The sequence below is a fragment of the Hippocampus comes genome, unplaced genomic scaffold (genome assembly GCF_001891065.2).
Source record: "Hippocampus comes isolate QL1 unplaced genomic scaffold, H_comes_QL1_v1.1 scaffold44, whole genome shotgun sequence".
Taxonomy (NCBI): domain Eukaryota; kingdom Metazoa; phylum Chordata; class Actinopteri; order Syngnathiformes; family Syngnathidae; genus Hippocampus; species Hippocampus comes.
In genome coordinates, this window is record NW_017805546.1 from 1,108,773 (window position 1) to 1,124,478 (window position 15,706).

The window sequence follows — 15,706 nt, forward strand, 5'->3', positions numbered from 1 at the left end:
AAATGTGTACACACCAAATGATATTCCCTAATTGGGGAGGCAGAACAGAAGAAGAGAGAGAGCCATTGGGTGAGTTTTGTTTTCAGATAGCGAGCGCTCGGTGGCTCAAAAAATGTTTTGCTTTGCAAATCAACTAACTTATGGGCCGCTAGTGCGGGCGAGAATATGTTTGATACAAATGCTCTCTAATTAAACACATTGAAACTGCCTGCCTCCACTGTTAAGTCATCTACTGTAAAAAAAAAAAAAAAAAAAAACGAGCAGCAGATCGGCAAAATGAATTAATTTCGTCCTCCTGACGCCGTTTGCCTCGGAGGCAGCGCGGGATAAACATGACGGCGCGTGTTGTATGGCTTTGAAGTTTCCACTTCACGACTGGATCATTTCTAATTGGAAACTTGAAACGAAGTATTTGGGATCAATTTAAGCGGAGCAGCGGAGTGAAAGGAGTCATGCATATTGGACGTTCCTCGTTAACATATCAATGGGGGTTGGCCCCGACCGCTACGGAGGAATGCTGTTCCGCCTCGGTGGAGGACGATGATGATGATGAGGAGGGGGGGGGGGGAGCATGATAGTCTGCCATCTCTGCAGTGTGGCGTGGCTCTCGGCAATGCCGTGGCTAAGAGAGCAACACGGGTCACATTCTCCCGCCTCCGCTGCTGTCACAGCCAAGATCCAGCTGGGCAGGACACTGGAAAACAGGAGAGAGAATGCACATTGTCTGCATGCTGTCGCTTCTTAGCGTACATCTACAGCAATGTTTGCCAACGGAGCTACTTTGTTTCACATCTTTATTTTGCCTCCACGTAACTACTGTTGGAGCTGCGCAAATAAATCTGCCCAAAGCCTCCAGCGGCTGAAATAGATCCTTCCATGTCGTCGTGGGGCTTTTCCATGGCACGACACCGGCATGCGGTAAAGCAAACACGTCAGCCAGAAGCCCCTGTCAACACTCTGGGTGTCAACACGAATCCATTCTACGGTTACCGTACCCGTGTAACGTGCGCACACTCAAGGGCAACAATGAAATGCTCTGAAACGGCCACACCAGTCGACTCTTCAAAGGGAAAATGCATTTTCAGCGTGAGCGTTGCTCGCTGTCGCTGATGGTGTTGTGGTACATTAACTAACACCTAACTTGTGCGGGCGGCATGGGATCAGTTCCCACTCCGTGATGGTGTGAACGTGGGTGTGTATGGTTGTTGGTCTCTATATGTCCACTGCGACTGACTGGCAACCGAAGTCAGCTGGCGTAGGCTCCAGTAATCCCTGCGACCCTCTTCAAGATAAGAAGCGTTGCAAATGGAAAGAGGGATGGATGGACGGATGGATGGAAATGCTTGCTAGGTAACTGCATGTTGCAATTGCACCCGATAACTACAGAATAATCCAAAGTTCTCGTACATCCTTCCACTTTCCAGGATACGTAAATCAAGCTGTTGAAGTCAAATATCAAAGCGAGCAGGGTAGGAGCCATCATGACACTCAACAATGCATGTTGCGTATTCATTTGCTTCCTGCGTAGCAACTTAACACAATAATGGCCGGACTGTACAAATCCGACCGAAGTGCATGAACATTTTGGACACATCGTCTCGAGCAGGTGAGCAAAGAGAAGCGAGACTGGTTGACTTGCTCCCGTGGTTGTTTGCTTCAGGGGATTTGAGACTGCCGCACGGTTGCTTTCCAATAACATGGGCATTGCCTCCACCAACAGCCTGAGAAGGAATTAATTCCGGAAGCTGCAGGGCACAGGCAGGAAGAGAGTGTGATTATAGACGTCCCCTCGACAGGACACAAATACAATAGGTTAAGCCGTCTGCCGCCCCGTCGGAGTTTCTTCTTGCCGTCATCTTCTCTTGGGATTGTGAGACCAAAGAAAACTTCAAGTTTAGTTTGAGATTAAAAAAAAAAAAGAAAATTCTTTTGAAAGCCATTAATCACACCCAGGTCGCACGTAACACGGCAACCCCTCATTTCCGCTTTGAGACTTTCATGTTTGCTTTCTTCCTGCCTATTTCCGTTGCTTACCGCCTTGGGTCTGCTGAACCACAAAGAACATCTCCCCCACCCCCCACCCACCAATCCTCATCCTGGAGCGCTCCAGTGTTTGTCTGAGGTATTAGGCGCTTGTTGCCTCATTGGATTGAATGAATTGATTAATACTTGCATCCAATTAGTGCTCCCTCATGCAAATAATCAGCTGTTGGAGGTCGGAGGCTCGCTCTGTCGGCCCGACAGAAAGGTGACGCACAAAGAGTGGAATAGTGACCTCTGGCTCTAAGCTCATTGTTCCGAGTGGCAAATGACACTGGAGACTAAGTGTGTCTGGTTTTATTGGATTCAGGTGAGGAGCCCGAAAATTTGACACAGCCAAATGTCTGAAATTGAACAGAAGGTCACCCATTTTGATTTGTGTCGGCCATTTTGTTGTACTAGGACTCCATTGTTACCCAACACTGCTTAAACAGTATCCCATGACGCGAATAGTAAAAATCTGCAAGTAATTGACGTGCACCCAGAAAAAGTTTCTAATTGCCTCTAGATGCCACAAAATGCCAACAAATAATGATCTTTTTTCTTCTGATTCGACAAAACGATGGCCTGACCAAATGAAGCTCCTCCCCTGACGTCAACATAGTTGGCAATAACTGTCTGACAGTAACCAGAGAAGCACGCTAATCCGTTGTGTTTTCTCTCTCACAGGTTTGTCCTTTCTTGGAGTCACCGATGGACCAGGCGAGAGACGTTTGATTACCGAACGCTTTATCCTACAGGAAGTGTACTTTTTGGACAGCATGCATTGAAACCACATGGGAGGCAGAAGGTGGACTTTTTAAAGGCATTTCAATGATTGGATTCGAGTATACGCCTTGGCAGGAATCTAAAATGGCCTGTTAACCATCATCCAGCATTTAACTGACCATCTTTGATCCAATGGATTGATATTCACCTCGTTGCAACGTGGGCGTTCTCCCTCTCTTTTGTTGTTGTTGTTTTTTTTTAAATTACATGTGGACCGCTGCTGGACTTTTCTTTTCGTTTTCTTGTGTTTCCAATCATTCGACATGGCTCATCTCTGGCCTGTACGGGCCTGGACGTTGTTGGCAGCATCGGGTTTTTTGAGCTGCTGGTGTGATGCCGCAAGGACTAGCGCTTCCAGCAGGGGCGAGCAAGGAGCCTCATCCGTGGAGCGAGTGAAGCGAGGATGGGTGTGGAATCAGTTCTTTGTGGTGGAGGAGTACACCGGCACGGAGCCGCTCTATGTTGGAAAGGTAAGACGTTTTGTTTTGTCACACATGTTGGCAAGAAGTGCTGTTTTGAGGTGTTTTTGTATGACAAATGTGCAGTGGCCTTGAGTGTCCAGAAAGCTGCACATTAGGGGTCTTATGGTACCCCCCCCCCCAAGAAAAAAACCATAATTTGGTACCCTACCTAGTTTAAGCAGCCGATATTGGAATGCAAACGCTGGAGCTACACATTTGGACAGATAATATAGCCATACTTGCAGGCATATATTCTTTATCTTCTCCAAAGAACAACAAATATTACTGCAGCTTAATTAACACTGCAATGCCTGGAACTTGATACTGCTGCTCCACGGCCACCCTCTAATTCCTTCCACTTTTTGCTCTATGGCTGATTGATGAAGTACTGGAAGTGAAAAATGGTCAACTTACTACAGTTTGTTCCTGTTTTGGTTCTGAATATGGAGATGGGATTCGGCCTCTGTCAAGTGCAGAGCTGGATCTATTCTGTGAGATCAAGGGCTGTTGGCCACCCCCAAAATCTATTCTCCTTCACACCTTTAACAGAAAACTGATGAAATGAACACGACACTACAAATGTAGAATTGCTTTCTTGACCGACGTGTTTCAAAAAGTTGAAGAATTTTTAAGTGGCCCTTTCATGCTCCCATTTTTCTGGATGCGGCCCTCAAATGAAAAAGTTTGGCCACCCCTGAGCTGCACCGTGTTTGCCTACAAAGTTTTGGCTCCACGGATGAGAGGCGGTGGTATGCATCCGCTCCACGGATTCCCTCATACAGTAGTTGTGAAGCTGAATGTCAATTTCGACAGCTGTTCGAGAATTAAATGCACGACATGAATTTCTCAAGCCATTTTAATAATTGTGCCGAATGGTTACTAGAACTTGCAATGCTAGCCTTTCAAAGGCAAAACAATTTTGCGTCCTGTGTCGTGAAACAAACAAAAGCTGCCCATGGGAAATTTTGCAGGGTGTTTTTGAAAATATGGAACAAAGTCGCAAATGGGAATTAATGGCTAACGAGACATTAGAAAAAAAATGGAAAACTTGCCAAAAACAGACAAATTTGCATACAAATTAATTACATTTTAAAAAATCTGTTAGGATAAGCGGATCTCATATTGGATGGACGGACATGTAATTCTGCTTTTTATTTTTATTTTTATTTTATTTTTTTAAATCCACGCAACAATTAGCACTTTAAAAATGTGTTTACTGCCAGTAATTTGTGTTGATACACTGCATGTCTTTCCATCTGCTGTACCGTTCTTCTCATGAAAACGTACTCCGTCAGCTGGATGCCGCCAATCAACACTTGGCGTGCGGAGGATTAGCCCTGAGCTGATTGCCTCTCGACTGGATAGTTGCAAGATGTTTTGAATGTTTTTTTTTTTTTTTTTGTCTCCATTAACATTACTTCAGCCAAGTCAGCAGACTTGCCAAGCTCGCTCTGTCTGACACCCCGGCTACTCCGCTAATGAAATCTGATTTACCAATAAAAAGGCCACTCACGTCACATTAAACTGGCAGCTTGGATCAGTACATTTAGATAATGAATCCTTGCGAGGGTGAACGATCCGAGAGTCATTATATTGCTTTTTTTCCCAAATGTGCTATTTTAGTGCGAGCACGGGGACACGAGCATTGAAATGAGTGAAATACAGCTGCTCTCGAAGGGCTGTCAAGGAAGAAAAAGGAGTCTTCTTTGTGGTCTTGCTCTTCAGAAAGTTTGATCGCGGTGAACGGTGGACATGAATGGCGATCGTGAATGGTCAATGCATTTGACATCCACCATGGCCGTTTTCTGAGCAGATTGGAGGAAAAAAAAACCCACACCATAGAATTGTCACGTCTCATCATCACATATTAGTCTATCTCAATCAGAGACCTCAGTTCAGCGAGCAATGGCTAATTTACGATACGTTTTCTTTTAGTATACTGCCTTTCTGTGGTGACACTTACTCCAAATGAAAAGGTATTGTCAACAGAGATCAACTGTAGACTTTGTGTTAAATGTTTGACTGCCTTGACACGTGTTGGCTTTTGTGTATTTTACACAGTTCACAATGTTGCTGGAGTGGAATATGTTCTTGTTTTTTTTTTTTTTGGTTCTTCTGGTACGGATCAAAGTGACCCACTAATTTTTGGTGATATGGGCCAAGCCCCGCAGTGAATAGCAAACATTGATACCCTCTGAAATGGGGTTTATAGTTGCCTATTGATACCACAAGATGGTGGCAAAGCACTTGAAATGTTGAAAAAAATCCTGTTTGGATTGATTTATGACCTGTTGTTCAGAACGACATGACCGTGGCACAATAACAAGTCAAGCATCAACCCCCTGCATCTAGCACGTACACAATTGTCAACCCATGTTCCATTGATGCTTGTATTGAGTAATTCAGTTGTTCATCACAAATACATCACATAAGGCTCAGCCGTAGCATTAGCTAGCATATGACATGCTAGGTCAAAGAAAAATGTGTCTGATGTGCCCTTGGCTACGTGTAACGGGTCCTTTCTTGACTGTCATTTGTAATACATCACCATCGCTGTCGTGTGTCCGGTTGACACAGAATATTAAAAGATAAAATACAAAAAAGAAAAAAATACAGCAGCGTGTTAGAGACGCCGCCGGTCTGCTCAATCAGCAATGCGTCACCCCATCGAGTTCATTGGGTGGAAATTATTCGGGGTTCCGCTGAACGGTCACTTGCGCCTTTGGATGTTCTTCACTTCATCATCTAAACTTCTCAAGTCTATGTCCTTGCCACATTCAAACAATTTAAATTTTTTTTTTGGTGGTTTTTTTTTTCTTTTCTTAACCCTTGCGCTCACTTTGCTCGTATTTATTGTCGCCTCGTCCAGTTGTCTGCCACCTCTCCTCGCCATTTGGCTCCCCTGCAGCGGTTTCCACCCCTGCTGCGTCTGATAGTCACTTTGTTAACACTTTGAAGCGGCGGAGATCTGAGGGACTGACAAGCGGCAGCCAAATGTGGCAGGGCCTCCTCCTCCTCCTCCTCCTCCTCCTCATGACACAGACTTAAATATGAGACAGCCAATTTGTTGCCTCTTTGACGCTCTCCGTAAACCAAGTAGGCAGAAGAGCTCAAGCCCCGACCGCCTCCGCTCGCTCGGAATTCCTGAAAATATAATTTCAATTATTCTGAAGTAGCTTCAAGCGTGGGCAAAGTAAGTAGTGGTGCAACAATGGGGATGCCAATTTGAATAGAAACACGTGTAAAGCAGGTGGTGCAGCTCTCCGTCTTTTGGGGAAACTTTCCAGAATGTGCCTGTGGAAATGTGGGGCAATTTGTGAGGTGATGTTGACTTTTTGCAGTCTCTCTTTGAGTCAATCTTGAGGGTGTTTGATGAGGTGCAGAGCTACATATGATTATTATTTTTATGTGCGATATATTTTAAGTTGTTTCAGTATAGGTTTTATTTTACTATATTTACCAGGGCTGTCACAACTGTTCTTTTTAATCAATTATTTGATCGATTACTCCGGGAATTGAGGATTAAAAACAACCCTAAATCCCGGCCATCATCCATCGATGAATATTTGTGTTGCCATTGGAGTGCACTGTGCGTCCAAGCATCCACAGCAACAAATGTCCGTGCAGAAACATGCAACATCGGTTCTGGGCATCGCAAATATGGTTTTCAAATGTTTGTTTTGCTTTTTGTGTTGAGCAATTTTTGTGTGTTTCTTTTTTTTGGGGGGGGGGCATAATTGAGCAGGCTGCCTGCGTGGCTGGTTGCCAAAGAGAAAACTGACAGGGAATTAGCAGCTTCCCTGCAGTGCCCCACAGGAAAGCCATGGGCGTCTCCCGTTTATATTCCGCGCATGAAGTTAAACTCAAAACCGAGACGAATCACAAAAACTCGGCAAAGTCACACTCGCAAATGCATACGGTTCGTTTCATTACGAGTTTCAACTTGCAGGGGTGTCATACTCATTCACATTGGGGTCCGAATCTCAAGGCATACATTCGGTAATGGGCCGAAAAGGATAATTATTTATTGAGCAGAGTAATTCTAAATGATTTTCCATCCCTCCATCTATTTTCTGATCAAATTTATCCTCACAAGGGTCGCGGGACATCCTGAACCGGTTGTCAGCCCATCGCAGTTTTTTGGAGGGTTTTTTTTTAGCGATGAGGATTTTAAACATGCAAATCAGGACCGATCAGATAGTGTATAAATATTATTCCAAAAGAAATACGAAATTGAAAATATGAAAAAGAGGAAGGAACAGTCCATCTCTGCAAGTACACTTATATATCATATGCCTTATATATATATATGCATCCTGGCAGCAAATAATAAATAATAAATAATTAAAAGGTTTAAAATTCTCGCTGTGAAACAAAAAAAGCTAGTGCCGTCTGGTGGAAAAATTAAAAGGAAAGAAAGCAAAATTAAAACCCAGTTTCCAAAATTGAAATTCCATGACAAAAGGCGTGGATTGGATTCATGGATATTTTGGTGTCACCAGGAACCCTAGTGTCAGGTTAGCTACAAAAAATGAAATTACTTGAACTATCTTACATGAAAATATGTTTTCTTGAAGTTATTTTTCAAAACAAAAAAAAATAAAATGTTGAGTCTTGTCAACACGCTGTCCATAAAAAGGATTCAAATGCCCAGAATTTTATGTCCGATATGTATTCCAGGCTGAAGTAGTTTTAAATTATCGAGTCATTTCAAAAGTGAAAAATAATTAGGAATACAGCAGTTTTCTTGAAGGTTCCGTAAGGGTTGATATTGTTTGCAGCATTGCGCAGCTGCCCTGCGTCTTTTTTTTTTTTTTTTTTTTTTGCAGCTGCGTGGGCACAAGGCTGTCCGTGTGCATTTTGATGCCTTTGTAAAAGTGGGACAAACTTGGAAGAAAGCTCTTGTTTCCTTTGGCTAGGAAGAAGAAACCACTTCTCCACCTGCAACAGTTTGATGGGCAAATGGAGGATTTCTTTTTGGGGTTTGGACACTTTTCCACCCTGTTATTGTTGCTTGGCCTTCATATTTCAGAAAGATGTGTGCTTGAGTGTTTTTTCTACTTTTTTGGTGGGTATGAAAACGAAAAGAAAGAAAGAAGCTGGATGAAGACCTGTCGGCGCAACTTCATTTTATGTCTACGAAATCATTTCTTGGCTTTGACCTTCAGATTGGAGCGTAACATTTTGCTAAGTGTGTAAGTTTGCGTGTGTGTGTGTGTGGTTTGGCAGTACTCGTATGCAGGTTGCAGAAAGTTGCACGCATGCACGGTGCCGGCCTTTGTGCAATTGAATTAACGCGCGGTGACGCCATTTCACGCACGTTCCCCTGCATGTGATTTCCTTTGGGAATGCTGCGAGAGCCAGACGCTTCACATCTTTACCCACTGTTACTTTCCATACCGCTATCTTCATCTCGCGGGTCAAACGGCGGCCTCTCATTCACAATATTACCTTCATGCGGTTCACGTTACAAAATTGCATAGCAAGTGCGAGAGGTTCTTATTAAGTTAAATTTAGGAACCTCACAGCGTCCGGCTATTGCTGCCTGGAGAGCGTCTGAACATCCAATCACATTAGGGGGAAACTATTGGTCTGATTTATAAGGACTCTTTCATTTCGTCTACCTTTAACAATTGCCGGAATGACTTTGAACATCTCGTTCGGGAGAGCCGTCCTTTGCAGAAAAGGTGTGAATTACCACCAGGAGCGCGGTCTTTTGTCACATTCCAAATGATGACGGGTGAACCGAGCCCGTGGATGACATTAAGACTTTGATTGCGATAACGGGGCCAAGATGACAAGAATTGGGCCGGAGAAACTTGCTCTCACTTTGAGCCTTTGAATTGAAATAGAGATCAAGTTTGATCTTGATACGGTTCAAGGTTTTTCATGAGTACGACTTGGATGACATTTTTTTTTTTGTTTGTTTGCTCCAGATTTGGCACTTTGAACAACTCCGTTACTGATACTGCTCTTTGTTTCGTTTGTGGTACTTCAACCGAAATTAGTCAGGGATTTGGTGGATCCTTGTGGCACTCGAGGGCATTCTAGAACGACCATAAAACATGTGAATAGGCTTTTAGACAACAGCTAAAGAGGGGCTCCTCCACAGGGGGAAAAAATAAATAAAAAGCAAGACAATGAATTTTTGAATTGCGAACTGAGAATATGCAGGTGCGGAAGCTCTTTTTACACTTCTCAATCCATGACAAACCGCTCGTATTCCTTCATTGGCTTCCAGATTCACACCGACTCCGACGAAGGCGAGGGTAACATCAAATACACCATCTCTGGAGAAGGGGCGGGCACCATCTTCATCATCGACGAGCTGACGGGCGACATCCACGCCACGGAGAGGCTGGACCGCGAGGAGAAGGCCTTCTACACGCTGCGGGCGCAGGCCCGCGATAGGCTCAGTAACGACCCGCTGGAACCAGAGTCGGAGTTTGTCATCAAGGTCCAAGACATCAACGACAGCGAGCCCAAGTTCTTGGAGGGGCCGTACATCGGCAGCGTGGCCGAACTGTCTCCTATAGGTAAGACCTCGGCGCCGTGGAGCCTCTCGAGTCCACCTCAAACCTTGAGCGGGAGAATTAGGAGTTCAAGTCCCCCCCCTCAAAAAAAACATTTCAAATGTATGATTGTTTGAGAGAGGTACAGGAAAATAAGTCTATCTGCCCTGTGCCCTAGTCACACACCGAGTCCATAAACAAGCTGCGCAAATCAATTCCTAGCGAGCAGATGTCATGGCCACCAATATGTTCATAATAATAATCATCATAACAATAACGGTGGGTGCAAACACAGCTTCCTGAGCCCTGAACTTTGAACCATTGTACAAACAAAAACATGATTTGTGACATACCGTGACTTTCTTGGTGATGCTTTCGCCATTATAACAGGCCCCACGGAAACATGTGACATACCGTGACTTTCTTGGTGATGCTTTCGCCATTATAACAGGCCCCACGAGGCCAAGGATCACTTGCACGTGTCCCACAATGACAAAAAAAAAAAAAAAGGTTGACAGCCCTGAAGGATTAACTTCACAAATATGTTTTGAGTTTTTTTTCCCTTGGCAAATGAAAGGAACCGCAGAGAAGGATGCGGCTGCTCACTACGACAATGAGCAATGCATTTCACGAAAAGACACACCAGTGACGTGCACATTTTTACTTAACAAGCAGGTGCTCTCATAATTAACACATAGCTGAAAGGACATTGGATAAAGGTTACCATGGAAAAGACCGGAGAAGCTTGCCAGAGCATTTGTACTGTGCAGAAAATGGATGTTTTTTTTTTTTTTTTTTTTTTTTTGCTATTCCTAACAAAAAGGTACGGAACAACGAATCGAAATATCATCAAAATAAGAGCAAAACGTTGCCTGCTGAGAAACAGCCATTCATTCCAACAATACCACCCTGCAAAGAAAAAAAGAAGAAAAAAAAAAACACCTGATACCCGTTCCCTCTCCATTCTTCGGTAATTTTCAGCCTCCCAGGATAAATGGTTTATTTATTTAGTTAGTTATTTATTTACTTATTTATACCAGTTGGCGTCTCACTTTGTCCTGTTGGGAGGATGGAAATGGGAACAAATGCTCCGCACGTGTTTTACGGACGTAAACCCCCAGTCAGTTGGTGGAAGGTGAGCTAACGCATAACAGCATGGCGCATCCTCACTGGCGCGCTGTCAGTTATGACCCGCCAGCACCAATCAAACGGGGAAGAGGGAGGCGTTTACGATCGCATTGCTCCCCAATGAGCCGCCTGGCCGTGTTCTGACACGGTCCTAAGGAGGGAAATGATGACAGCTGGAAATAGGAGCCGCTAAGGTGGGCCTTCCCCAGTGTTCCGATGACAGAGGCGCTCGCCGATGAAGTACTGAGACACTGATGTGACAAGTATTTTTACTGGACGGATCGGTGAGAGGCAGGAACACTAAATGCAAGTGGTGGAACCGGAGTGGCAAAAGTCGTGTTTAAACGGAGCACGTCAGAGTCGGCAAAATAACTCACAATCTGTATCTAAGAAGTACAAGTAATAAGTTATTTTAATAAAATCATCAGGCAATTATTTAAGTAGATTATACATCCACTTAAAAAAAAAAATTAAAAAATATATATATATAAAAGAAATAATATAATATAATATATATATATATATATATATATATATATATAAGAAATAATATCATCTCAATCCAGGTATTTTTTTAAGTAGACTACATGAATTGAAAAAAATCCAGATAATTTTATTTCTCAACATACCATTAATTGTTTAAAGATATGTAAATGTGGGCTCAATAATGGCATTTTCAATGATTTTTAAGAAATTGTACTGTGATGTCGTTACATTTTGCTAAAGTTATTTTTTTATTGGAGTGCCAAAAAAAAGGTATCTGATTTTCTTCCCAGTAATAAAGCATGCAACACGTACAGCATATCAATCTTTTTAAATTTTTCTACCCTCATACCGTGAAATGGGATTTTCTGCTGTTTAAGCAGAACAGAGCAGACATGTAGCTGTGGCCAATTCTTGCAGGAGTCTCGAGACGTGATGTCAATCTGGGTCACGTTGTGACGCTTAGAACAATTGAATTCAAGCAGGTGGAAGAAATCTTGTGAGAACCGTAATTTACTGAAAATAACATCTTCAAAATTCATCTTTTCTGCAGTCTGGATGCGCCAGATTATATGGCAAATGCTTTTCAAGTTGAAAACCATTCAGTTGTGAAAGCTTTTGTAAGTAGCCTGTATAAATTATGGAGAGACTTTAGTTGTTTTCCTGATGGGGAGCTAGTAATGTGGAGCAAATCACTCTGGAAAATAGCAAGTAGTAATATTTAGGAAATAATCAGTAGCTACCTGAGGCAAATTCTTTTTTCTTTTTTTTTTTAACTTCTCGTTTGTGCTTTGCCAGAGATTTGCAGCCTCCGGCTTCATTGACTTCCCAGCCTTCTTATGCCTTCAAACCAAATGAGCACTTGTGTACATCGTCTGTTGGTTTTTCAAGGTTGGTTGAGTCCAAAAAAGGAGAGGGCAGATAAAATAGGAGTGGCAACAATGTTGATGAAGTGTGAGCGACCGGGCCGGGTGATGTTTTGTTGAAAAATATGCGGCTAATGAAATTGCAGTCCTAAATCAAATTTGCAGTTCATGCTTGATTGAATGTTGCTGAGAAGCGGGCATGTCTTTGTGATAGGATAAAAAAAAAAAAAAAAACGGATTGGGCGGGGGTGTGGATAAAGTCATGCCGCAGGAGTAGGCGGCAGTGGCTGTGTCCTCAGAGAAACGTTGAAAACAAGGTAGATTAGGGAGGGGAGCCATTCACCAAATGTTTTGGTTATGCCAGCGAAGTGACTGGAACATTGTTTGTGTTTGGTAATATTTTTAGATTTAGAGGTTTTGTTTTTCCTGATGGGTCAATAATCTGTCTGTCTGTCTGTCTGTCTGTCTTGCTAACTCCCTAGCTATCTGTCTGTTTGTCTCTGTCTTTAGCTTGCTAGCTAACTAGCTAGTTTCTATGTATCTATCTAGCTAGCTAGCTAGCGAGCTATTGTTAAGGAATTTATTCTTTACTGTGAATTCCTACCCCCTCTCTGTTGCAGCATTTGTTCAAACACTTAAGCGCAAATCCAGCCTCAGAATGTAATAAATAAATAAATAAATTTGCATTCACCATTTAGTTCATCCCATTAGTTCCTGGTCCTGTCCGGTTGCTTTGTCGACATGGTTCACTTTCTCGTGGCTTCCTGAAGCCTTTTTGCAGAGAGACCAATTGTTTTTTTTCCATTCCTTGCGTTGAGACTGGCTAAAATGTAGTCTTTCTTCGGTGAAATGAGACAGCCGTGTTGGCGTAAAGTGCTTTCTGTCGCCTCTAACAGGCTGTTTTTTTATGAGTCATGCACTCTAAAGAGAGAGACAGTTACATCTCTGTATCAACAGCAGCTTTGCCGCGGTGCTTTGAAGCAGGTGGCTTACATTGGAATTCCGTCTTAATGTTTATGTTTTGGAAAGCATCATTAATATTTGAACAGAAGCCAGCTCTTTCCTCCCCCCATGTGATGTTCCCCATCAATAGTAAATGTTCAAATATTTATGCAGCTTGAGTGAGGCCTCTCGAGGGTTTAAAAACCCTGGGCTTTAACTATTGCCAAACAGCTATATTGCCACGTTTCCTCAAGGCTGCTTCGTTACGGGTTTGTGTACATTTTAAGCATTGGAACGTTTGAGCTTTTCACCTCCACATCGACTCCACGTCCAGCAGGGACATGAATGCGCACCAGGGCACTGCTTAGTGCAGGATGCACTAAAGGTTGTTCTCATGAAAGTTTAACATGGTTGCTATGCAAAGTACAAGGCTGAATTTGTGGCAGGACAAGATATTGGGGGTGGTCTACCATCATCCTATAATCCAGCCATTCCCGAAGACTGGTATCCTGGATGCATTGTATGTCTTCCTACACCTGATTCAAATGATCTGGATCATTATCCAGCTTCTGCAGAGCTTGCAGATGAGCTGCTCGTTTGAATCGGGTGTGTCGGAACACTCCATATTGGTTCTCACGGACCGGAATTGTCCACCCCTGCTCTAATCCTTTCCCGACACTCTCTAAAAACCTAATCCCGAAGCCGCCTACCTTGTAATGGATATCCAAGGAAGAGGAGCGGTTACAAAGGCTGGACTTGCAAGAGCCGAATCTTCAAGTACTTGGAATAAAGCTGCCAAATATACAATTGCTTGCGATTGGCTGGCAACCAGTTGGGATAGGCTCCAGCACCCCCCGCGACCCGAGTGAGGATGAAGGGGTTCGGAAGATGAATGAATGAATATACAATTGCTTAAGGTGACTTAGAAGGGTGAATTCCAAAGAAGTTGGGATTGTCCTGCTTCACCGAGTCTAAAGACAACGACATCAGTAACCGATCATACGTAGCAGCCTGTTTTCGTACGTAAACCTCTTGTTTCATGCCCCGAACCACCAAGGTTGATTTGGGGGTGGATTTCCAGAACAAGACAGCTCAGAACGCCCTGTCTGATGAAACATCATGATGATTGCCTTTCTCAGCTTTCTACCATTGGAGCAATTTCGCAGTGCCCTCAACCCAAGCTGCTTCTATATGTCTGAGCGCTATTGTACATTCACAGTTTTTGTATGTCATGTGAGAATTAAAGGGCCGATCGCGCCTCTGTTGCTCTGCCACAGTGAGATAACCCCAGGCAAAGTGCTGCAGTCGACATTAGGATGGCTCCAGTCTGTCATGCTAACAATGGATGCGACAGGTCGGGGGACCAGTGATTCACAATCGTTAGTCGCTGCCAAGCTCCCTTACGCAGACGACTGGCGTCGTCCGAATCGGCGTGCGCCCAACCCCCTGCTGCTGTACTGCAATTGATTGTAGCTGATCCGCACGTGGCCTCACGTTATTGCAGAACGTGTGATTTACTGTGACCAAATAAGTTAATGTGATTATTTTTTGCAATCGTGTTAATTAGTGTGGACTGTAGTTCATTGTGCATAACTCTGCACTGTGGCACGATATACAAAAGTGAGGTGTTGAATTTCGGCACCCCGTTAATAGACAAAAAATAATAATAATAATTATTACCGTTTTCCGGGTTTGTTTCTGGGATTAAATTTGAATTGGAGTCATCTTGAGTGAAAGTGAACTAAGATGAAAAGCTTTCTGATTCCAAGTGAATGTGATGAACAGGCCCTTGGACTCACATTTTTATGGTGAATAGTCAGAGGGACTTGTTATGTTTCAGTCTGGTTACGTTTGGTTTTGATTCCTCATGTGCCCTTTTTTCGCCACCTGTTGTCGTTATCAGTGTCCCTTGTGTGTACCAATTAGCTCCCTTAACCCTTTGTGTCTTGTCCGGGTGTTTCTCGTTGTCTCGTCACTTAGCTTGTATTTAGTTCCCTGAGTTTCTGTCAGTCTTTGTTGGGTCATTGTGAGCTGTGAGTATGTGAGCATACGTGTGCTCCTGTCATGTTTTGTTTCCTGTTATAGTTTTGTTTGATAGTTGTGATTTCCAGGCATTTTTTTGAGTACCGTATTTCGACTTAGTGTTTTTTCCATTGTACTCCTGTGTGTATTTTTTGTTAAATATACATTTTGGTCAATCCACTCTGCTCCTGAGTCCTCCCTGCCTCCTTGCTTTTTGGGGTCCTACTCTGAATACCACCACGCAAAACGTGACAGGACTGTCAAATGGTAACACCAAATGCTCCGGACACATACATAAGACACATTTTTTTTCCCCACAAAAAATTATCCCAAATCGGGTGGTCGTACTATACACAGGTATTAATACAGTGATCCCTCGCTATTTCAGGGTTCGTTTATCACGGCTTCAGTGCATCGTGGATTTTTCAAACATATTAAAAAAAAAAAAAAATTTAATTTGTTTTTTTTTTTTTTTTTTAATATA

General features: G+C 43.2%; 1 protein-coding gene and 1 long non-coding RNA gene across 3 annotated transcripts in view; one reads left to right on the forward strand and one right to left on the reverse strand.

The window, feature by feature from the left end:
• The window catches only part of cdh22 (cadherin 22), a 223,262-nt gene that overhangs the window by 166,878 nt on the left and 40,678 nt on the right, over nt 1-15,706 (forward strand). For both annotated transcript variants that reach the window (XM_019879484.1, XM_019879485.1), the window contains 2 exons: nt 2,710-3,278; nt 9,511-9,805. In XM_019879484.1, coding sequence (XP_019735043.1) covers nt 3,072-3,278; nt 9,511-9,805 — 502 coding nt within the window. In that variant the 5' untranslated portion in view covers nt 2,710-3,071. The remainder of the gene's footprint in view (nt 1-2,709; nt 3,279-9,510; nt 9,806-15,706) is intronic.
• On the reverse strand, nt 8,877-15,131 carry LOC109521573 (uncharacterized). The gene is made up of 3 exons (XR_002169393.1): nt 15,027-15,131; nt 13,200-13,201; nt 8,877-8,889 (listed from the first exon to the last, which is right to left on the reverse strand). It is a non-coding gene; the product is annotated as an uncharacterized LOC109521573 (long non-coding RNA).